Here is a 24,969-nt window from a genome sequence, read left to right as displayed (position 1 = left end):
GTTCCAGAGCAGACAAGAGCTAGGCAAAAATTTCTTATATAAATGTTTTCCACTAAAAATGCAAATGTACCTATGATCCATTAGTCATTTAAATACATTAATTTTTTAAAAATAAAATATATTAAACACTGCCTCCCCCACACAAACTTTTTAAAATTTCACTCAACATTCACAATTTTATTGTGCATGGAAGTTTTTCCCACTGTCATAGAATCATAGAATGGTTCGGGTTGGAAAGAACCTTAAGATCATCTAGTTCCAACACCCTGCCATGGGCAGGGACACCTCACACTAAACCATAGCACCCAAGGCTTTGTCCAACCTGGTCCTGAACAATGGCAGAGACAGAGCATTCACAATCTCCCTGGGCAACCCATTCCAGTGCCTCACCACCCTAACAGGAAAGAACTTCCTCCTTATAGCCAATCTAAACTTCCCCTGTTTAAGTTTTAACCCATTACCCCTGGTCCTGCCACTACAGTCCCTAATGAAGAGTCCATCCCCAGCATCCCTATAGGCCCCCTTCAGATACTGGAAGGCTGCTATGAGGTCTCCACACAGCCTTCTCTTCTCCAGGCTGAACAGCCCCAACTTTATCATCCTGCCTTCATACAGGAGGTGCTCCAGTCCCCTGATCATCCTCATGGCCCTCCTCTGGGCTTGTTCCAACAGTTCCATGTCCTTTTTATGTTGAGGACACCAGAACTGCACACAATACTCCAGGTGAGGTCTCGCAGAGTAGAGGGGCAGGATCACCTCCTTCGACCTGCTGGTCAAGCTCCTTTTGATGCAGCCCAGGATATGGTTGGCTTTCTGGGCTGTGAGCACACACTGAAGCCAGCTCATGTTCATTTTCTCATCGACCAGCACCCCCAAGTCCTTCTCTGCAGGGCTGCCCTGAATCTCTTCTCTGCCCAACCTGTAGCTGTGCCTGGGATTGCTCCAACCCAGGTGTAGGACCTTGCACTTGTCATGGTTAAACTTCATGAGGTTGGCATCAGCCCACCTCACAAGCGTGTCAAGGTCCCTCTGGATAGCATTCCTTCCCTCCAGCATATCAACCGAACCACACAGCTTGGTGTCATCGGCAAACTTGCTGAGGGCGCAGTCAATCCCACTGTCCATGTCAACGACGAAGATGTTGAACAAGACCGGTCCCAACACCGATCCCTGAAGGACACCACTCGTTACTGGTCTCCAGCTGGACATTGAGCCATTGACCACAGCTCTTTGTGTGCAGCCATCCAGCCAGTTCTTTATCCACTGAGTGGTCCATCCATCAAATTGATGTCTCTCCAATTTAGAGACAAGGATGTCGTGTGGGACAGTGTCAAACTCTTTGCACAAGTCCAGGTAGATGACATCAACTGCTCTACCCCTGTCCATGAGTTCCGCAGCTCCATCATAGAAGGCCACCAAATTGGTCAGGCAGGATTTCTCCACAGTGAAGCCATGATGGCTGTCACCAAACACCTTGTTGATTTTCATGTGCCTTAGCATGCCTTCCAGGAGAATCTGCACCAAGATTTTGCCAGGCACAGAGGTGAGACTGACTGCTCTGTAATTCCCCAGGTCATCCATTTTCCCCTTCTTGAAAATGGGGGTTATATTTCCCTTTTTCCAGTCGTTGGGAACTTCACCTGACTGCCATGATTTTTCAAATATGATGGACAGTGGCTTCACAACTTCATTTGCCAGCTCCTTCAGGACCCACCAATGGATTTCACCAGGACCCACAGACTTGTGCACGTTCAGGTTCTTAAGATGTTCTCAAACCGGATCCTCTCCTACAGTGGGCCCAAGGTCTTCATTCTCACAGTCCCTGCATCTGCCTTCCAAGACTTGGGTGGTTTGGTCAGAGCCTTTGCCAGTGAAGACTGAGGCAAAGAAGTCATTCAGACTTCTCCAAATCCTGTGTAGCCTTCTCTCCTGAGAGCTTCCTGAGGGGGCCTGCATTGTCCCTAGTCTGTTTTTTATTTGCTGTGTACCTGTAGAATCCCTTCCTCTTATCTTTCACATCCCTAGCTAAGTTTAATTCTAACTGAGCCTTAGCTTTCCTAACCTGGTCCCTAGCTTCCCACACAACACCCCTGTATTCTTCCCAGGCTGCCTGTCCTTGCTTCCACATTTTATAAGCCTCTTTTTTCATTTGAATTTTCCTCAGTAGCTCCTTATCCATCCAAGGAGGTCTCCTGGCCCTCCTGCTGCACTTCCTTCTAATTGCAATGTAACACTCCTGAGCTTGTAGCAGGTGATCCTTGAGTATCAACCAAGAGTCTTGGGCCCCCCTGCCCTCTAGGGTTGTATCCCATGGAACCTTCCTAAGCAGGTTCCTGAAGAGGCCAAAGTCTGCCTTCTTTAAGTCCAGAGCAGTGAGCTTGCTGCACGCTCTTCTCACTGTCCTGAGGATCTCAAATTCGACCATCTCGTGATCGCTGCATCCAAGGCTGCCCTGGAGAGTCACATTTCCAATGAGCCCTTCCCTGTGAGTGAGCACGAGGTCAAGCATGGCACCTCTCCTTGTTAGCTCCTCTATTACTTGCAGAAGGAAGTTGTCTTCCACACAACCGAGGAACCTCCTGGATTGCTTGTGCCAGGCCATACCGTCCTTCCAACAGATGTCAGGGTGGCTGAAGTCACCCATGAGAACAAGGGCCTGCGAGCGTGAGGCTTTTCCTATCTATGGAGTGCTTCATCCGCAGGTTCTCCTTGATCAGGCGGTCTGTAACAGATCCCCACAGTAATGTCTCCCATTGCTGTTCTCCCTTTAACCCTGGCCCACAAACTCTCTGTTAACTGATCACCTGTCCCCAGACAGAGTTCCATACTCTCCAGCCTATCCCTAACATAAAGGGCAACTCCCCCTCCCTGCCTGCCAGGCCTGTCTTTTCTAAAAAGCCTGTAACCTTCCATTCCAACACTCCAGTCATAGGAGCCATCCCACCATGTTTCAGCGATGCCTATTATATCATACCCCCATAGATGTGCACACATCTCTAATTCCTCATGTTCCCCATGCTACAGGCGCTTGCCAATGAATGTTTAATTTCAAGAAATACAGGATTCTTCCTACTGCAAAAACCCTGGCTGTGTTCCTCCTTCTGGTGGCCTCTGCCTCCCATTGCCCATCTCCTAGCTGTCACACTTGAGCTCAGACTGTGAAACATCACTTATCTTTGTGCATTACACAGCTCTACTTTTGAATGAAACACACAGAAATTACAGAGCCAATTGCCTAAATAGTAGAAAAGCCACACAACAAAATTCCATAAATGCTATTGTCATTGTAAAATGAGACTGAAATTAGCATACAGTTTCTATCATTGTTTTCACTGAAGATCATCTAGAAGATTTATTATGGTGACTAGAGCACTAGGGAGTAAAGAATTTTTTCAGGCTTGCTAATAAATTTTCATCAGTGGTATCACATGGTACCACCAACTCATGCAGACTCAATTATTCTTAAATTTACTAATTACTGAATAGTTTTGATGGGTTCCAAAAGAGTAGTGTAATTTTCCAACCCAGCTGCCAACCCTACATAACTGAGTGCAGCACTAGTGCTTAGTGCTTTCAAGAAATTTCCCAGGAGCAGCATGACATACTGGCATACTGTAAATAAACAACCCGGAATTTTAAGGCGTTTAGACCAAATCCTAAGATTCAAAATGAATTCTTCAACTTCTGTCTTTATTTTACATGCTTTTCTGAAACTGAAAACGGATGGAACCCTGCATATCTGCTTCACTGGGTACTGGCAGAAGAGAAGATACAGCTGTGACTCCCCAAAGCATAATGCAGAGCCAGACACAAGCCACTGAACAAAAATAAAAATTAAATAATAAACATTTTCAAAAGTGAATGGTTTCTCTATGGATTCCCTTCCATTTAGTTACTACAACTTTCATTTTTTGGTCAGTACCTAGCGACTTAACCTTACCCTAAATTTTTAATCATGGATGAGGCCAGTATCACACATATACAACGTTGCCAGGTTACAGTTAAGATTAATTTTCAGTTCCTTTGGAAAAGTAATAAGCATACATATAGGGAAAAAAATGTATTTACTCTACTCATAAACAGTACATTTCATGCATGAACATACCTGAAAGCCTTGATAAAAAACTAAAACAGTTTTGAAACCTCATTATAAGAGTTACAAGAAAAGGCCTAATCAATTTAAACACCAGACAGCACAAATGCAGAAAACGCCTTCAAAAATGCAGCTCACATTTACCTATACGGAAGAAGATGACAGGGGAAAGGGAGAAGCATTATCACAAATGACTTATCACCTTAACAAAGTATAAAAACTGTTAACGTTTCACTTATTTTCTCTCAGTGAAAAACACTAGAAGTGTGCAGCTTAACATTTTAATGCACATCTGCTTCTTGGGGAAGCTTCATAATATTGTTTTTTCAATTCTTGAACACTGTGGGTTTGATTTCAAGAATTTACAGAGGTTACCACAGAATGCCTAATTTCTAAGGAAGACTTATGCCTGATCATACAAGACAGCAAATGTATCACACCCTAGGGATTAAAACTACTTCTCAGAAAGCTGCCAGAGATACAGATGCTTTCCTTTAACTTTGTTGCATAGCATTCTGTAAGGTATTACCACACTGATGGATGCGTATCTATCACTCATCTTCTGAACCAGATGAGGAAGAAAAAATGGGTGTTCAATAAACCAAAGCTTGCTTCTTCATAAATGGTGTTACTGCAAGTGTCAGTCCCATCAGATGGGACACACAACACAGACTTTTGGCAGCAAAGTTTCCAACTATTCCTACCATGATCTGAATTTCAGCAACACAGGTCAGAAGAAAGAAGCTAACTCTAACCCTAACTTTCATATCTCAACTCTCTGGCCAGTGTATAACTACTTTAACCAGAAGTTTGCATCAATTTAAAATGGTTTAGACACAAAACTACTGACTTTTACATTAGTTTTATTATATATGACCCAGATGAATGCAATTTGAAGACATTAACCTTAAACAAATGTGTTAAAAAAAATTTGCCTTTTTTGATTCTGCTGCCACTCTACAAGAAAGCAAGTGGAAGACAAGACATTAGAAAAACTCCAGCAAAAAAAACCCACAACTGTCCCAGAGAACAAACTGGAGATAATTTTCTTCTTCCTCAGCTATCATTTCCATCCCAGCAGGAGAGAAAAAAAAAAACCAAAAAACCAACAAACCTGAACAAACACAAAACAGTAAAAGCAAATCATCGCTTCCCTGATGAATGTAAAAGGTTCTGAAACCAGCAATTTAAAAACACTTAGAAAACCGAACGTTCTTAATTAGTGAATTATTGAGACATCATCCCTCTTGGCAGAAGTCTGCGCTGCACCACTTTTGTCAAACACCAGCTCACCTTATGCCTAAGCTTTGAAGGACTCTACATCTCCAAGGAGGTCAATGAAATTATCTTAAAAGCAAAACAAGGAATTTCTTTCCACTTTGGCAATTCCAACCTTACTGGATCTGCTGAGCACTCCAGCTCTACCTCTATGGACCTACCTTGTTCCTAAAGTTAAAAGCAAATGGTTCATTTGGAGTATTCGAAAATTTTGATAAAAGTATTAAATAAAAACTAGCAAATTTGCCATCCACAGGTCAACAGAAATTCATTATCAGTAACTTACAGTTGAAACAAGTTGAATCAGAGATAAAATCTGTAGTGAAAACATTTGTAAAATGCCAGCTCCCAACCTGCCTGCTCCAAACCTGCACCCAATTTTGCAAAAGGCTCTTTTCAAAGCTAACAAAAACCTACAACCATCAAGACTAACATTTAATTTTGAACAGCCTTCTCACCTCTCTGTATATCACATGAAATTCACATCACCAAACAGCGGACAGGGTCACAAGGCAGTTATTGAAAAGGTATTAAGGCAGAACACTGAAGAGTTACTATCCCTTGCAATACTGGCATGGACAGACATGGGTTTCTCCTGCAGTTTGCCCTTTCTCACTGTGATTTCAACTAATCCTTCCTGCATTCTCCTGATGCTCTGAATGTTTCAAAAAGTACTTTTTCATACATGAAAGCAAATCTAAAGCAGAGCTTGATCTTACATTATAATCTTTCTAGGAGAATTCTACTTCAAGCAAGGTACTGCTTATCAAATAATTTTAATATTCCAGCAATAAAGATTTTTTTCCTTTATGTTTCAATCTGAAGACAAGAACAAATTCAGTAATAGAACGTCAACGTTAATTTAAGAGAAGATGAAAAACGACTTAATAACCCTGCAGCAGGATAACATTCTACAATAGGTCATGGAAGCATAAAATTTTCAACAAATTCATTCTTGTACCATGGTATATTCCTGCTAATAGACCAGGGCACGACTGAAAGATTGTTAATACCTTGCTGCACAAACTTATATAGCAGAAGAAAAGCTGACTTTTAAAGTCTCAGTTTCCCTAATCAGCAGTAAAACTGGAAAAAGAGGCAGGAAGCCTCCTACTTGCTTTCCCTTGAGCAAAGGGCAGAAAATGAGTTGCAGTTAGCCACGAAATTCAACTCCGTATTAAGCCGCTATTTAATAAATGATACTAAATACTACCACAGAAAGGTTTTAGCAAGGAAAGTTGTACTTTGAGAGCCAGAACAGCACAGAACAAAAAAAGCTATGACAGTAATTTGCTACTAGCTTCACTCAGCCACACTCTAACTGCAAGCTACGGTACAGTCAAAAGTCAGGAAACTTTCCCTTCATTAACCCAGATATGCATTTTGTAAAGGTGCCCACTAGGATACAGCCTTTTGCTGTATACAATGCGAGGCATAATACAGAACAGTAGAAGAGTTTTCTAATACAAGGCATTACAAAAAAAAGTCAAAGTTTAGGACACAGCGAATGCCGTACCACTGTAATTTGCCATCCCCACTAACCCTCAGCCTTTCAGAGAACAGGGAACCAAAGAGGGGAGAAGGTAACCCACACATATGCCAAGCTGCGTGCTTAAGGGTTTCCACTGAGAGTCTAAAAGACAAAGCTTTCTTTCGGCTAAGCAACAAGGAAGGTTGGGTAGAAACCAGCAAGCATCTCAACTACTGCAGCTAGATGCTTACACAGATTCTACAGCTACTCAGCCTCAGACTTGGTGAAGAACAGGGGTTTTCTTCACCTGCTCAATAATACAATCTCACACTGGCTTATGCTTTTTTTCAATTTTCAGGTCTTGAATTTCTTAGCATTTCACTAGGAAAGGAGAAAAGGAAGAAAAATGTTTCTAGCCCTGCAGCTCTAGAAATCATTTTAAGCTTCATAAATGTTACTCTAATCCTGTTTTACAAACAACTCATTTAAACAAAAGTGTTTAATAACCAAGTTTAAAAAATGCATCTCAACCAATTTAAACATGAAATTTAGCACTTTCTGTTAATTTAAAAAATTAAATGATATCTACACACTCATACAATAATTAAAGCTTAGTATTTGTCTTGTTTTGTGGGATACTTCTTTGCTAGTTTATCTGTCTATTCAATTTACATGTACACCTGAATACAAACTGGCATTTAATAGAAAGTTCACAAATACAGGAATTTAAAATGATTACTTGGTTAAATAAAAAGTTACCTCAAATGCTTTGGATTTTTTAGATTTTTTTTTTCTTTTTTTTTTAGGTTCAGACATTCTTTGTATTTACTTAGAAGGGCTACTACTGTTAGTAAAAATGACTGCTTCAGACTGTCAGGAATATCCTGAATGATATTCCTTCCCAACACCCCTCTTTCATAGTTACATTCTTCCTGTTTTGTAATTACATTTTAATCATTAAAATAATTAAAAGAAAACAAGATTAATAAAATAGTTTCTCTGCACTTTCTGAAGAGGTTACTCTAACAAGAGGTAGTTTACTATTTCTATACATGTGCTTAGCCAGCAACTTTTACACCACCATGCCTCATCTGCTTCTTTGTAGCATCTGGTAGGTAAAAGTTAGTCAATTCGAAAGAACATATACCAGGTTTGGCAAATCACTGAGGTGTTCCAATTTCTGAAGGATTATTTTGAATAGGAATGCAACAAGTTAACATCAAGTTCTAAAAAGTGAAGCAACTTCATAATGGGAAATATTTAACATAACATACAGAGTAAAAAAATCACTTCAGAGCATTTATCTAAAATACAGAGCACATATCCAGAGAGAACATACACAGTTGTAAAAATAAGGAACATATACATACATGTGCATATGTTAATAGAAACATACAACAACATTCTGTACTTCCCACTAAATACATATACACACAAAAAACATGGTCCAGATTAAGACAGCTTTACTTTATTCCTGACTGTTGTGGAACAACACCATAGGGAAGAGAAAATGGTAAAAAAAAAAAAAAAAAAAAAAAAAAAAAATCAGTATTTTTCTACACACTGAAGAATAATATTTAAACCCCTGTGTAGATAACAGCATTTAATTTGACATTACTCAAGCATAGTCTAAGATGCAAGGCTTCTGAACAGTGACACAAACCATACAATGTCACCTGTATGCACATTTATATGGATAAATATATACTAAAACCCTGCTTCAAATTTTGATACATCTAGAATAGTTTCAAAGTTTTCTTCTTAACCAAACCCTTATCAAAATCCATGAAATGGATTCTGATTAATTTTACTAGAGTGCATTAAGGGTTACAAACTGTTCTCGTTCCTCACAAGTATCTTCAACTTGTATTTATATAAATTACGTTATTTGCTTAACATTTTGTTTTTATAAAAAGGAGCTAGACTCTCATTTGAATACTTTGGTAAGCCTAAAGATAAAACAAGCTGCCATAACAGTATACAAGGTTTAGTACTTAATTTTCTGAAGCTCCCTAAAGGAGATACACCCTTAAGTCCTACTGACAACATTGTGAGAAGTCAAAAGTAAGTGAGCCGTAAGTTTTACTCCCCTGTAGGCTAAGGCGTGCTATAATTTCTCAGGTTTGGGTGTGTGTGTGGAAAGAGTCACAACTGACTACTCATTTTCTCTCTGCAGGGAGTTACATATTGCAGCTTGCTGTGTAGAACAGAAAACAGTTTCAAGTTAAAAACAAACCTATTCGTTCTGCTCCCCTGCAAATGGACATTGTGCACTTTACTATGGTACCTACAGAAAAGGCCCCAATAAATATCTTAAAATTCCTTTCACCATAAACTAGGGCATGGTCAGCAGAACAGAGCTGCTCACAATGTCAGATATTTATGCAGTACTAACTCACAGTAAATATCTTATAAATCAAGAGCAAAATAGCTTTCATTCTGTCAAAAAGAGCTCAAGTGGGAGCAGATACATGAAATCTGACCTTTACATCAAAAAAGCTCATTTGGTTACCACCAAGAAAAAAAGGTTCTGTTACATAAGACTTCATCACTCTGCATTTCTAAACATGTTTGATGAATATTCCCAAATATTTTCTCCCAACTGAGGCACACCAAGATCCTCCCAAAGAAAGAAAGGAGATGGAGCAAAATGCACCTGATACAGCAGCCAAGATACACTGATTTGGATACTGTTGCCAGCCATCTTGCCTTTGGATTCAGAAACCTTTTTTCAGTTCAGTTACTCACAGATTCAAGGGCCCAATTAAGAAAAAAAACCCCGAAGTTACTCATAATGGAACACATCCAGTTACCTCTGACTAGCAACAGGCGTACACCAAACCTATGATTTTAATGTGCTATTATCAAAACAAGTGACTCCTATTTTTATCTTAAATTAAACCCTTACAGTTTCCAGTTAGACAATCATTTTAACTCTCTTAAAATAATAACTACAGACACTAACAGACACGGTGCAGAACAAAGACTACTTGAGGCCTTTTAAAACATTAACTTACCTTTGTCAACTGGTAGATGCCCACACCCGTTATATGCTTCTGCATTTCTAGGATTATTCATACCTAGTCACAGTTTTCTTTATTGCTTATTTAGCCAACTTTCATTTCAGATAAAGAGAATTTAACTAAAAGCAAGTGAACACCAAGTCCACTTTGAGCAAGCCTAAAGTATTCAAGATGCACGAGTTTATTTTTGCATTTTTAACTTTTAATGCTTACAGCTCCCCAAGACATCTATTGGGTGTTCATAATTTCCTCTCCATTTCTATGGGATTTTTCCCACACAGCTGGGCAGAAATGGCCCAATCCCAAAATACAAAAGGTCCTGTTACTTAGCAACTGAGATCAAATTAAGATGCTACCAATTTTACTTAACTGCTAATATACATAAATGTACATAAACACAAAGTTTAGAAAGCTTCAAGGTTCCTCCTTACACACTAAGTTCATTAACCTTGTTCACAGTAAAATTTGCGTGTTCACTTATACAAGTAACAGCCACGCTGTGGGTAACATAAGTAGTTAAAATTATATAAACCAGAGCTTCCCCTCCAACTTCGTCCCATGAGGAGTCTTAAAGCAAAGTCTTGCATTATGCTCTGAAGATCATTACTAAGAGCTACTCTGTAGACTACTGCTAGATTGCCTGTTGAGACTCGGCACTTCTGATCACAAGTGAGACAGAACATGCAACATGTGGCCTGACTGAAGCCCAACAGCTCAGAATTGACACTCCAGACTCATGGTTCCCAAATGCTTTGTTCCAGTAACAGTCAAGAGTTCCAAATAACTGAATTTATTTATACCAGAAGGATCAGAGGTGGCATTATAGGATGGTAAAATCCCACACTAAGCTTCAAAAGTCAAGCAGTCTGAAACTGTGAAGTGTATGAACTAACCATTTTTGTACACTTCTGATCTGACCTCTATTTAAATTATTTTCATAATGCATGCAAACAATCGCATAACTTCTCTTCTAGAGGACCCTTAACTTGCTTACTGGATAGAATAAAAGAAGTTCAAAATGTGCAATCAGAATTTTCCAGGAAGCAAAGCTCTTTCTCCTAGACTCTTGACTTCATTTTAACCCCCAGGAAAATTCTGAAGAGAAATAAGAAGCAACTAAATTCTACCCATTGTCTCTGCCACAGAATTCCTGCGTAACTTATGTTAGCTCTTCCTACTCATTATTTATTTTCACGATGTTCAAACAGGCACTCTTGACTCCCCACTAGCAGAAGCATTTAGTACCCTTGCAGTCCTGTCAGGGCAGGGAGATCCGTACTTCCAATGTTTAAGGCATCATAAAATTATATGCTTTGGGGGAGGGAGGTTAAGAACCGACTACAGTCCCAAGGCTTCTCACAGTTGCTAATACCTGTGGATGTTTCACATTTGTGCTTTAGATACTTATCTATGTATAGTGAACAAGAATATCACCACCTTGACTCACAGAAATGTCAAGATGGTAAATTACTTATTTTCTTGAACCACAGGGGGTTAATTACTTCTCTAAAGAAATTCTACAAAGAAAATAATTATTCTCTATTCAGGTCAATATGCAAATGCTGTAGTAAGAATATACAGGTCATGACAATGTCCTATATTACTTCCTATTCAGTACAATGAAAGAGTATAGTTCTGCAGAAATATCCCTGTAGTGCTGCAATTAAAAATGTGTACCTATTTCTTACTTAATTATTCATTAGAAATACTAGTGCCCATGGTGCGTGCAGAACCCCCAGCATCTTCACTTCAGTACATGGTATCTGTGTAAAGGAGACATTTTCACCTAAGGGATCTTATCTAGATATTATTTAATGACCCGTGATTTAAACCAGGAGATTAGGCCAGTACTCATGCTTTAATCCTTTAGCATAAAATCTCTTTAATCCTTTTAGCATAATTAAAAGACAGTTATAATGCACACAGATTAGATTGATTATTACAGCACCACAACCTGTCTTGTAATTTCTTAAATCTTCAGTGCCAGATTCAGTCAACAGTCTATGCTTTCTGCAAAGGAAAGGAACAAAGTCTTACACACTCAGTTACTAGAGATGCAGTTATTCTGGACAGCTTTTCAAGAAAGATCTCATCTACAGTCCTACAGGCTTAGAGATCTCCAGCACAGGATTCCCTATCCCTCATTTATGGAGATTCATCTACTCATAATTAAGATCCAAGCCAGATTCCTGCTCTTCACTTTCCAACTAGTTAATGCTACATGTAAACTCATTCATAGACAATGTTAAAAAAAAAACCAACCCAAAATAAACAGAAAGGAAACCCAAAAAGCAAGCTGTATTGACTAAATCTGCATGAGCAGTTTGCCCTCTGGTGACTAACTTTGTGAGAACATACAAGTTTTTAATAGCTACATGAAGACTGGTATGAAAAACGAATGACTGGAATGTTTGCAGGCTCTACTAGAAACAGCATTAAAAGTTTTAAAAGAAATGTTCTGCATTAATTGCAACAATGTGATTTTATTCAATTTTAGAAGAGAGATAAACTGAAGTGTCAAGACAAACAGAACTGCAACTACGGATTGCTACATATGAGAAAGAAGAGAACTGAAATTTCAGAATTTTGCCTAAGACTCATGAAGACTAAGACAAAATAAGAAGCAAAAGGTCCCTCTCGGCATCCATTCTTCACAGGTATAACAGCCAGGTCCAAAAACTGTCTTATCATAGCAAGGGCTCAATGGCCGGAACTCCTTGCTCTGTGTGTCACAAGGAGATGATGTTGGCCAAGCTACTTGGACATGCATCTTGGGGCTGAGTATACAGGTGTAAAAGCATAAATAGACAAAACCAAATTAAATTCAGGTTTTCCAAAATAAGATTGCCTTTCCTCTTTCATACAATCTGACACTAATATGTTACACTCATTTCCTGCACTATGACTAATGCTATGTTAGAGTTGGGGGATGGTGGGGTGAATCGGTATTACGTATAACCAGAGGAACAAGCTTCTATCCCAGAGTTTGGGCAATTTACTCAGCATGAGGGCTTTGACTGACTTTGAAGACAGCCAATTTGCATTTTAATCTAATATGTGCTAATGACACTCTTATTTCAAGCTGATTTGGAAGAGCAAAATACAGATATTACTCCTCAGAATGACCTTTTTTTTCCCAAGACAGGGCTCTAGATTTATCTCAGCTCCTTAAATGACCACTGCTACTGATTATCATGTCCGTTTTATCTTTACAAACAGTCCAGTGAAGCAGGGAAATATTATCATCAGTCAGTAACTGATGAGGAACAGAAGTGGAAGGAAAGGAAAAAATAACTAAAAAAATTAAAAAGAGCAACTTGTCTCATATCACAAAGAAATGCTCATTGACTCTGAAAAGAAAATCAGGTCTCAAGTTCCTGGCCAGCTGCCTAGCTGCTAATCACAATTATTTCATATAAAACAGACGGACAATTGAAAGCCATCAGTTACATGGGGTTCTATTACCCAGGTCATGTTTGTCCAGTACACCTCCTTACCTAACAGCTTAAATCACCTTAAACAGCTATATTTCCCTTATATCTAGCTGCTGAGCTAAAAGGTTTTCACAAGACAGGTTTTTCTTGGTCTTGCCTTGCTTGTGTATGCAAGGACTATTGAAATGTTGTCCAAGTCAATCACCGTGACTGTTCACTAAATTCCTTCTCGGTGTCCTTCACTGAAGGTTGTTGTTGGACAGTAACTTCTTCCTTTGAAGTTGTACAACCATATAGAATGTGAAAGTTTGAGTCAAGAGAGACAAAAGGAAATGTTGGGGCTGGCACGCAAGAAAGAATTGCAAAGTAAAGTTCTAAAACTGTTGTATTTTGCTTGAACTCACCAGGAAGTTTGATTAATATAAAAACCAGTAGAATACTGGATAATTTTTGCAACAATCACAAATACTGATGGTCACAGAGGTACCCTTTCCTGATTACCTGGAAGCGGTAGAACAACGACTCCTTCCGCAAAGCCACGTAGCATGTAACCTCAGTACTCTTATTTAGGAAGTGTTACTTCTGGATTCCTTCCCTTGTAAAATACATTTTGAAGCTAGCTCTATTACCACCTGGCACTCCTTGCATAGCAGTACAAGGAGAAAGAGAAAGGTCAGCTGCTAGCCCTGTACAATTTTCATGTGGCATTAGCAATTAGAATCCTAGAGCACATGCAGTCAACTCAAAAGATATCCCTGTGCATTCCTAAATATTCCACATGCAGTCCCTGCATAACACATCTCTAATGACAAACTAAATTTTATTTGCAAGATGAAATGTAAATCTGCATCCTACTTCAAAAAAGAAGGAGCTGACTGCTTCTGAAATGTGCTCACTGATACTGCAGAGATACTCTCTTCTTAGAGAGAAAGAGTTAAATATCCTCTTTTATTCCCTGAAGGCTGCTGGTCCCATGCAGAGGTGCCATGTTTTATTTAAAACATGCTCGCTCTCAGTAACCACTTGTTCTAATTGGCAAGGCAAGGCTGGGTCCCCAAAGCACACAGCTCGTTACATTCAGTTTGGATTACAAAAACACGATGAAACAAACTGCATCGAAATGTACAAATTAACAGCTCAGGAGTGCACGACATGGACATGGAATTAGATTGCAATATGGAAGAAACTCCACAGGGAGGCTAAGGAACAAATCACTAGTGTCTCTATAAACTCCAAACGAGCAAATACACAAAACAGAGCACAGATTTTTCTATAAATCAAGCAAATTGCTAAATGGGAAACAAAGAAAAACATTCCCTCTCCTATCTTATGCACACATTTAAGGAGAATGGAGTTACAAGAAAGTTTAATAAATTAAACCTGTGGGTTGCACATTCTGAATAGGTAACTCTGCTTTCATGCTGGCAATGTGCAAACATCATGGTAATTAAGTCATATTTCTAAACGTTTCTCTTTTTTTTTCACTCATCAACGAACCAATACACAAGAGACTAAATTACAGCTGGTGTTTCAACAAGTCATTGGGAAAGGTTATTAGTTAGAAGGTGAGCAAGATACTAACAAAACAGAAAGAAACTGGCTTTAGCATAAGGAAGAAAACATACTAGGAAACAGACCTATGAAAAACAAAAAATAATGCAAGTCTGAGACAAAAAAGGCCTGAACCCTTTTCTTTGCTTGTAGCTGAATCTATGCAATGGGACTTGCAACGCCCTGAGATAAGAAAAAGAAAACAGATGGAAAATATCAGCAATGTCTCGCCCAGAGAGAGGAAAAAAATAAATTAAGACTATCCAGCAGTCTTTTTAGGTAGCCAGTGCTGAGAAAAGGTCATATTTTCATTTTAGTGTAATTTATATTTTTACCAAATGAGCTCCAGACTACTAGACTGTGAATTTAGCAAGATGCAGTCCAATGAAACAGCCACTAATGTCCTACAGGGTACGTTGCTCATAGGATTGATTGACTGTAAAATGTTAAAGCTCTTAATTAAAAGGCATTCCGTTTTCCTAGATTGTGCTGGTGAAAAGATACTTCCAAATCTGACTGGAAAAAGCCCTACTAACTTGAAGTCAGTAGTAGTCATAAAGAAAAGAAAAAGAAAAAACCTGTCCTACCTCAACACACAACATTTGAGTGCCAGTGACAGAAATTCTCTTTTTTTCTTCCATTAACAATTGTACAGAAATAAAAATACTTTACTGGCCTGTCCTCCATCAGTGCTTGCCTTTTCCCACTCTTTTATATAGATGAAGATGGGAGGAGGAGGAATATAATTGAGAAAATTGAACTAGCAGCTGAACCACTGGTCCTATTGACACCCTATGCTGCACTGCTGTGCGCACACCACCTGAATACAGCCAGGTCCCTGGCAAGTAAGAGTTGTTTCTTCCATACAGCATCTTTAATGCCTTTCCATATAATGCATAGCAAAATCATGTCAGTATTGCCATCAAAGCAACATAGGAGCCCTGTATTCACAACTTTGATGCCATGATAGTAAAGATGAAGAAAAAAGTAGAATCCCACAAGTAATATCACACTAACTTCATTCAAAATGTGATCTCTATTTAAGTCTTAAAACTCCAGCAAGCCTAGAAAGCTCCAGGTATCACCGTCTTCCAAACTTCCAATTTCCCAGTATATACTGACTATGAGGAACACATAGCAAAATAACGATGAGAATTTGGTTGATGGTACTGTTTTTGACAGAAGTAAAAAAAATTAGTCCTAAGCTTAGATAATGCAACTATACTTGAATAAACTCGTCCTCCATTACTTTGTATTTCCTTCAAAACTTTATGATACATTAGGGGAAAAGGAGTCAACTGAAAACATGAAACCTTTCCCAGTCTTTTCACAAAATATTGCCCTGTTCTAACAATGCAAACAGAGGTATTACTCAGAACTTTTAAGCTGCAGAATAACTATGTATACTAACAGAGTAAAAATAAACTTTGGGGTCAGCAGTGCAAATCAAGCTTATAAAGAAAAAAAAAACTTAACCCCAACTAAAGTAATTTATTCAATTCTTTTTCTTAATTGTGTTCCTTGGTGATTGGCTCTCAAGTTGATTGTCTCTCAAGCTGAGCACACATCTCAGCTTTTCAAGTATACTAACTATGCTAAATATCTTTTCCCTACCAGCCTTCCCCTTTCAAAAATTCTTTGGTCATAGAGTAAAAGTAATTAAGTGTATGCCAAGCAATATCTGTATCTGGAATGTTATAGATCATTATCAGCAACTGCTATAGAAATTAGAAATACCTTCGTTGCCACTGTGACCAGCTATATGATTTCCAAAGAATTACTTAGCTTCAAGCCTGACTGTGTAATAGAAGTTTAAGATGAAACCTGACTATTTTCAAGTGCTAGCCAGTAAGCACTGGGTTTCGTAGTCAGCATTCCATGTACTTCAAAATACAAAGACAGACATGAATACAGCAACAAATTCTAGCCTAATGAAGTAAGAAATTGAGGCACCAGTTTCCATTAGGAGGCAACAAAGGGAATACTACACTGGAAAAGAAAGATTTTGTGTACAGATAAAGAAAGCGAGTACTCTGTGCTGGTTTCATACTTCTGAAAATGCTTGCTGCTTTTCTAGCGAAGTACTAAAACATGTGGATTCACATCAGAAATTACAAGGATATGGAAAATGCAAACCTAACAGATTTTGATCATGGATTTAGGAATGAAAGCTTTATGAAGAGCATGTTTTACCATTTATCATACAACAAACACAGAGCAAAGATAACAACATCTGAACAAGCAACATGCAAGATGCACTTGTCGAAAAGGTTTCCAGTAAGCAGGCTGAAAGTTAGCAACTGATTAAAAGCAAAATCTAGTTAGGCAAGAATGCTGATTCTTGCAGTAGGTATTATTACTGCCAGCCAAAGCAGCACTCTAAATACCTCCCAGAATTTACAAAGACTGAGAGAAGAAGAAATTGTGTTATTGAAGTGACTCTCTGAGTCACAAATCCCCCAATTTTGTAAGCTCCAAAAACTGTGCATGTGACTTTAGGCCATGACAAAAAAAAAAAGGTCTGCTCAACAAAGCAGAAGGGTTAAGACGCACAAAACCATGAAATAACTCTACAGTCAAGACACTTAGCTCAGTAAATAGAAAGAGGAGCAAATAATCTGATATGTCTAGATCTGATGATACACAGAAGCTAACTGTCAGGGTTTTTTTCTCTTTTCTCCCCCCCCCCCCCCCCCCCCCGATCTTTCAAATTCAGGAGAATAAAAGCTTCTATTGACATTACAATATTTCATAATCTGGCATAGCGCTAAGCATATGTATTGAAAATACATATGCAGTTCCACCAATACTGATTTCCTACTTCATAACTGGAGATGAAGTATATAATTTTTACTTATTAAGATACCAGTGTTTAAAAACACCAGCATGATTTCAAACTAAAAATAAAACTAAACTAAGAGCTGAGGTCTCTAAAACTCAGAAAATTCTTGGGTTATAGAGTTGAAGTATTTTCTCAAGTTCTGTGATGCTGATCTTGCGCTTCAGAGAACATAAATGCTGCATAGCTGGATTAAGAAGAGAGATGGACACCCATCTCTAGAAGTTTCAATTATACCTTCAGACAAAAAGCCTATGAAACATTCATAAATCCATGTGAATCTGTTTCATGTCATCCATGAAATCCATGTCATCATTTCCTCTTCTTCCAGTTTCCCAAGTGCATCTCTCCACCAAACCATCCAGGGCTACACCTAACCTACAGCTTCATATACTACTAATTAAGATGGAATCTCCTTCCTGCACCATTCTTTCGAAAGCTGATAGTTTCAACACAAATGAAACTTTCTAGACTCACAATCAAATGGATTAAAAGCAGATTGCATTTTTGGAGCTGATTTAAGTAGAATGACTAGCTTTAACATTTTCTGTATTTAAATATTTGTTCTTAGTCTGTCAGAGTTTGTTCTATGACTGTTCCCAGAGGTTCCAATTAAAACTGATTTCTTAAGGTACCAGGTGTTGCTTCCATGAATGTTTGTAGAATTCCTGCCTGAAAGAGCCTACTTTATAGAAGTGGCTTTTCAAAAGTTCTCAAACAATGTCCCTACCTTAAATTGATATTAAAACTTCCATAAACCTAATGGGAGCAAAGATAGATTAATAAAGAGTACTTCTGAAAAATTTCACTTACCACTGTTCTGTATTATAATCACTCAAATTTCACAGTTTACCATATTGAAAGAAGAGAGGTTGCAGTATCAGGGAAAGATGTGGTGTTACCAAGGGAGATACTCTGGCAGAATTTGCTTTTTTTTTTTTTCACTTACCACCCCATATTCTCATTAAAAACAAAAACAAAAACAAAACAAAAACAAACAAACAAAAAAAAACCCCACACTATTTCATTTGTATTCTGAATGGGCCAGGAGTCTGAAGCAGCTATGCCTTAACCATCTGAAGACCAAATTTATCTGAAGCAATTTAATATGTAGGATTGCACTTGTACTGTACCTAGAGACTTTGAGGCATTGATAGCACATGGTAAACACTGACCTGGAGACAGAATGCTGCAAAGTACTTTGCAGAAGTACAATTAACTTGAAATTATTTCAGAGAGGCTCTTGAACACTTCAGAGTCTGATGCTTCTATAGAGCTTAAATAAAATAAGTGAGGTATTCCTTCTTGGAAGAGGCAGATGGGGTGAAGAGAAGGCAGAGGGCTTAAGAGGAGAGCCAAGTTCAAGCTCCACTCCACTATTTATCAACCTTTATGTGCAAGCCAAGAACTAGCCTGTGGCAAATGAAAAGCAGATTTGCGGCTGTACAGAAGAGCTCAGTCAAAACTGGGCTCTTCTAGGCAAAGGGTTGCACGTATGTGTGCAGTATCTAGCTCACTCTTGCCACAGAAAGCTGAACAACATAACCTCAATAATAACCTGTGAAATGTATTGCTGTGTTTAAGACAAGAAAATGTATTACCCAAAACAAGGAATTCCAGTCTCTATGCTACATAATCTGATTGCTTTTGCTGTTTGTTTCATCTATGGACAAGCAGAAGTGAAAATTCACTGAATACATATTGATAATAAATTAAGAAATCACAAGTGTTTGGTCAAACAAGAAGGCAAACTCTCAGCCCTGACTATTGCCCTTTTCTTCATTTCCGTGCTGATGAACATCACAGGCACAAAACTATGACCATTTTTCCCAGGGGATGGGGACAAGAGGAAGGGCAGAAGCAAAGAGCTCATGACCATGTATTTACAAACTTTCACACAGTTCAGAAAGTCTGGAAAATAAGATAAGAATGCTCCATATAATAACTCATATTGCAGTGTAAACCCAACAATGTTTTCACCTCTTGCTGACCGGCTGCCCTTCTCCCTGATCTATATAAAAAGGTAATGCTTACACAAATGTTAAGGGGCTTTGCTCTGTGTGTGTCTGAAATGAATTCTTTAATAAATAGGAAAACTGGATTCTACCCCTTCCCTCTTTAAAAAAAGAAACCAAACCCATACATAATTTAACAAAGTTACTAACCTTTTTCGTTGTGTGGATTTCTTTTTTCTAAAATAAAAGAGAAAGGAAACAACAATCAAGAGAAAGAATAATTCCCAATTTTCCCTTGCATACAAATCTATTTCGATATATTTGAATGAGTAAGTTGCCATATTAAAAGCGAAAAAAGAGAAACATTTTCCCACATCATATCTCTGGAGTACCTGGACTGCTGAAAAACATCTTTCAACAGCTTACTTGCCTACAACCTTGCTATTTGTAGTGGTTACATTTACAGAAACAGAAGTATACATCTTTCTATTTCTATATTGTGGCTGGAAATCCATTATAAAAAGATATGCTAAAAATACTCCATTAACATTAAAAAACGATGACATTGAGAAGTTTTGAGTTGCTACTCAAACAGAACTGGTTATTTCAATGCTACTTGTTGAAAGAACCACAGTTAAGAACTAAAAGACAGAGTATATTTGTCTTTTCCAATAAAATTGTCTTTAAAACAATACTTAGTTTTGTTTCAACATGCAGTAGCTTTCTAAGTTACTCAAACACTTTAAAAGTCTTAAAATAAACAATCTAAGTGAAGCCTTGAAATTTTTTTAAAAGTAAGCTACCCCCCACTGCAAATCACACAAATATTTTGGTATCATTTTGTATTCTTACAACAGGAAAAACGATGACCAGAGGTAATGGACTCCAGGAGAATTACAGAATAGAAACCAAGAACTTTTCTTCTTGTTAAAAACAACCAACAACAACAAAACAGTAAAACCAAAATAAAAGATGCTTTGCTTAATGCCTGGTCTGCTGGCTGAGAAGTTTTGGGTATTCTATTTACCTCAGAATATGAAGGGAGGGCTATTTTTATATCTCATTATTAGAAAATCCACATTTCTGAGGTACATGAACGTAAGTTGTTTATAGCGCTAACATGAACATAACAGTGGTACTGAGTCAAATCAAAGACCTAGTAGCTTGTTTCTGACTGTGGTCAGTAGGGAAAGAGTACAAGGGCAGACTTGCACTTTCTCCAGTATACCCTTTCCGGTGATCCATGGCTTTGGAAAACAACCAGAGAAATACATGCAAAATTTTTCTGAACAGCCTTTGACAATCTTTATTTCCCATGTGTTTGTTCAATGATGCAATGCTGAACACAAGATCTGAAAACTACAAGTTGAAATTTATTTTTGGCTAAAGAAAAAAATATCTGAAATAGCTTTAAAGTTTAAAAGAAAAAAAATCTGAACTTTCTAATACTGCATCTGTTCCCCCAAGAGAAATTAAAAATCATGAACTATGACAGTAATTTAATTACAATTAAAAATGATTTTATAATTAAAAAAAATAGAAAGGCATAGCTAGAGGATGAAAAGAGGAAAAGGTCAATAACAACTCCTAACATTTTACAGAGTAGCAATGACCTTGCAATAAGAAAACTATATGCAACAATTAGAATTAGCTTACTGATGAGCTAGCGATGATTTAATATTCAAGGACTGTAAGTTAAAAAGAAATAGAACAAGACGTGTTCTATACCAACTTTTAATTTTTTTCAGCCATTTTTCATTTTTAACCATATTTCAGAGATTATCAAAATAAATCCTACAAAACTCCAAAATACAATTCAGACTTATGCACTTTGAAACCCACATCATCCATATAGGAGCTGTACTGACAACAGAGCTCTGTAGTTCACAGGTGCTCCAGAACTCCATAAGCCTCAAGAACAATGTTTGATTGTCACATTTACACAAAAAGTTCTTGATTAGCAAATAAACTAGGCACCAAAGTGAGGAAAATCTGATTACACATGCACACTGAAGAAAGAAAAACCCATGCGCAAATCCCAAAGGAGATGCCAACAATGTGGTTTCGATAATCTAACAAAAGCACAAAAACCTTTTACTGCACTTACCAGCAAAGCATTTGGAACAGAGATTCATAGTCTTGCTGGACCTGGGGCAAAAATAAAAAAAAAAAAAAGTAGAGCTAAAAAATTCATTATTATTCTAATCAACACAGGGAAGATTTGGGGGGAATGAAGCAAGAATATATAGGGTATGAACTTAAATCTTAACAGGAATCAAAGACAACTGGCTAGAAGTGGCTGGACTAGGAACAGGGTCAGGGGAAGAGACCTCATATGGCAATCTCTTTCCAGTTTAAAGAGCTTCCACAATACGACTTTCACACATTTACTCATATTTTTAAATAAGCTTACTTTACCATTCAATGTGTAATGTTAAACACTCATCATTCAAACCTTTCTACTGCAATATGATAATAATGATAGACAGGAAGAGCCAATACATTCCACTTGAATATTAGACTCCCCTTGGCAACAGTTCTACAGTCCTGACAAATCCTGAATACAGTACAGCAATGGAGAGATTAAATTCTTGCACTTATAAGGACACAGACATATGTGCTTTTGGAAGTCTAACTGGAATGGCTTAAGAAGTTATTACCTCAAGCTGTTCATTACTACCTTCAGCCACATCCAGAAGTGATTTAAAATAACCTGGCTGACTCTGCACTGACATGGACTATGATAGTTCATACGACCCATTAGTGAGCTTTGAGGGCAGCAGCCTTCAGCTGAGCGAAAAACAGCTGGAGAATGACAGCAATCTCTTAAGCCTCCCAGATGTCTCCAAAGTGTTTGTGCAATTATGTCACAAGTGCTCACCCTCATAAAGTCAGTCAGCTCACAAGAAGAAAAATTTTTAAAAAGTAAAGCTATAGACCTCTCCAGGGCTACCATGAAACTACCCAAAGCAATATAACGTGGGAGAAAAAATTTCTCCCAGTTTACAAGGACTTCTAACATCCCAACATCTCCTTTACAAAGTGAACTGAAGAATACTCTCAAGAGCTCTCTAAGGGTTGAAATGTCTTTAGGTAAGAGCAACCCAGCTTCTGCGCACACCGCCCAGTATTTGATTTGTTCAGCATTCCTGACTCAGATCTGCCATGGCATATAAGCATTAACATCATCCTGAGCAGGTCTGAAAGTACATACTGACAGGCAAGGTTGAACCAAAACTGGGTCTATACCTCCTCAGGGCAACCTGTAGCTGGAACATATTATTTAGCTAAATTAATTGCATATTTATCTTTACAAATATGCATATATAAAACCAACCGAAACTACCAAACCAGTTGTTTTCAATGTCCAGGCAAACACAGACAGAATTTTGAGACCTGCATCTTGCAAGATATAAATTATAAAAAACAAACTGCTTACTACCTCAAGACAAAAACATTGTCAATTTTTTCAAAGCAATTTTATCAGAAATGAACACAACTGTCAGAATCATAGAATTCACACACCCCCCCCACACCCACACACAGCCCTGAGTTTGCAAACGGATTTTGAATGACTTTCCAGTAACAAAGTAAATCCAGACCTGGTTAATCATATCTCAGTTTTAGTCACATCAAAACATTACAGATGCTTTTCAATTCATGCACATTTGAAAGCTGCTTTACATCAGGCTCAAGAATTCTAGAAGAACACAGTTCACTGCAGATATGAGACATAAGCACTTGTCAGCTATAGCAAGAACCACAGACACATGAAAGCTAGTTTTAAATGCAAACAGTATGTGCACAGGAGAAAAGTTAATTTCCAGGAAAAGAAAAGCAGAACAGCATTTGTAGCCATACAAATACATCATCAAATTGGTATATATCCAAAGATTCAATATCTATGTTGACAGTCTGCACAGATTATCTACCTTCAGAAGAACTGCAATTAAAAACAGCATGGTGAGTCAACACCTACAGCATTAGTGTGCTGCAGTTCAGTACTCACTGCTTATGGGTTAGACCTTCTGGAGCAGCTCAATATGCCAGGCAGGAGCTTCTCTGCAAAGCCATTAAACCCCAGGGGCAGCAAAGAAAAAGAAAGGCAGAGTTCAGATGGTTCATACTGATGACATTGGAACGGGCAATGACAAATGTTTTCACTGGTATAATCAACCATCTCAGCTGTTAAATATCAATCCAAAGTCTTATATAATATTTACTTATCAGCACATCAACAATGGAAAACACACACAACATACAGCTATGTGCAAAAAAAAAAAAGACAGACTGCCATTTACTCATAACACCAAAACCCCCCAAATTTTCTGAAAGGACAGTGCTGTTGGACAAGTGACCTGGTGAGCTAATAACATCAGTTCACTGTTCCTTTCAAGGCAACTCAAGTCAGTCTGAGGCTGCTACTTAAGATGAGAATCTAAACTTTGAGTGGGTTTTTTCCTGTCTTTTACAGTCATTTATGTCACTGTAGATCTATCAACATTACACTAGAACTAAGAAAATGGCATTTTTTATTAGACACAGTAACACTGTGGATCAACAATCAGCCCCCCCTTTGAAAGTGCAATATTTAAGTAGAGCAAAAGCCTTGCAAGGAAAATGCATTAAGCAGTTTACATACATGAGACTTACTAGGTATTATCTGAAGTCATGTCAGTATCTGCCAAGTAAAATGTATGTTTTACAGCCTTTTGTTACACTGCAAATCCTTCCTCTCATCACCAAGATTTCCTCTTTGCAGCAGGCAAGGGCTCTCTCATCAGTTAAAACTGAGCAAGCCTGCACATTGCTGATTTCTCTGTGAAGTAAATCTCGTTAACCACATCACTGTTTTACAGTAACTATTTCCTAGTGACCCCAGCATTCACCAGAAGCTTATACTGCCAGACAGAACACCTAAAAAACGTGGACACACTAAGGTAGTTCCAAGATCTCCCTCACAAAAGTCAGCTTTATGCTTAACAGTACCTAAACTAGAACTACTGCAATATACACTTTATATGTACGATATCCCTAGAAAGCCAGCTTTATACTGACAATTTACAACCTCCACTTGTACATAATTTAAGCTGATATTCAGGAAGACATTCATATTTATGGATAAATCAAGTCAAACAGAATGGTATTATCTCCAAGACAGAACATAAAGTTAAACCCTATTTGAAGGTACTTCTATCTGTCAAAAAGAAACCATTTAACTAAAGGGTGACACAAAATTATTATGGAGATTGGAAATCACAAGGTGAAGCAAGCTCGGAAGGTCAGGTGGCAGAGCAAGTCAGAGGCAGAATATAGTTCAAGCCA

At 38.1% G+C, this 24,969-nt stretch overlaps 1 protein-coding gene across 4 annotated transcripts in view; it reads right to left on the bottom strand.

The window, feature by feature from the left end:
• Positions 1-24,969, bottom strand: part of ZFAND3 (zinc finger AN1-type containing 3) — a 139,357-nt gene that overhangs the window by 85,080 nt on the left and 29,308 nt on the right. Inside the window, exons 1-3 of one of the 4 annotated variants that reach the window (XM_057415470.1) lie at positions 23,654-23,712; positions 21,752-21,792; positions 19,855-19,881 (exon numbers count right to left, since the gene is read on the bottom strand). The exons of 2 other annotated variants lie outside the window; for them this stretch is intronic. In XM_057415470.1, coding sequence (XP_057271453.1) covers positions 19,855-19,881; positions 21,752-21,779 — 55 coding nt within the window. In that variant the 5' untranslated portion in view covers positions 21,780-21,792; positions 23,654-23,712. Of the gene's footprint in view, positions 1-19,854; positions 19,882-21,751; positions 21,793-23,653; positions 23,713-24,969 lie in introns of those variants that run through there. One more of the 4 variants, XM_057415469.1, reaches the window with a different exon arrangement.

Source organism: Pezoporus wallicus, unplaced genomic scaffold, assembly GCF_028554395.1.
Source record: "Pezoporus wallicus isolate ANWC-B61680 ecotype Strahan unplaced genomic scaffold, APGP_CSIRO_Pwel_v1 contig_5352, whole genome shotgun sequence".
Taxonomy (NCBI): Eukaryota; Metazoa; Chordata; class Aves; order Psittaciformes; family Psittacidae; genus Pezoporus; species Pezoporus wallicus.
The sequence above is the reverse complement of the archived record's forward strand: the minus strand, read 5'-3'. Positions and strand labels throughout refer to the sequence as shown.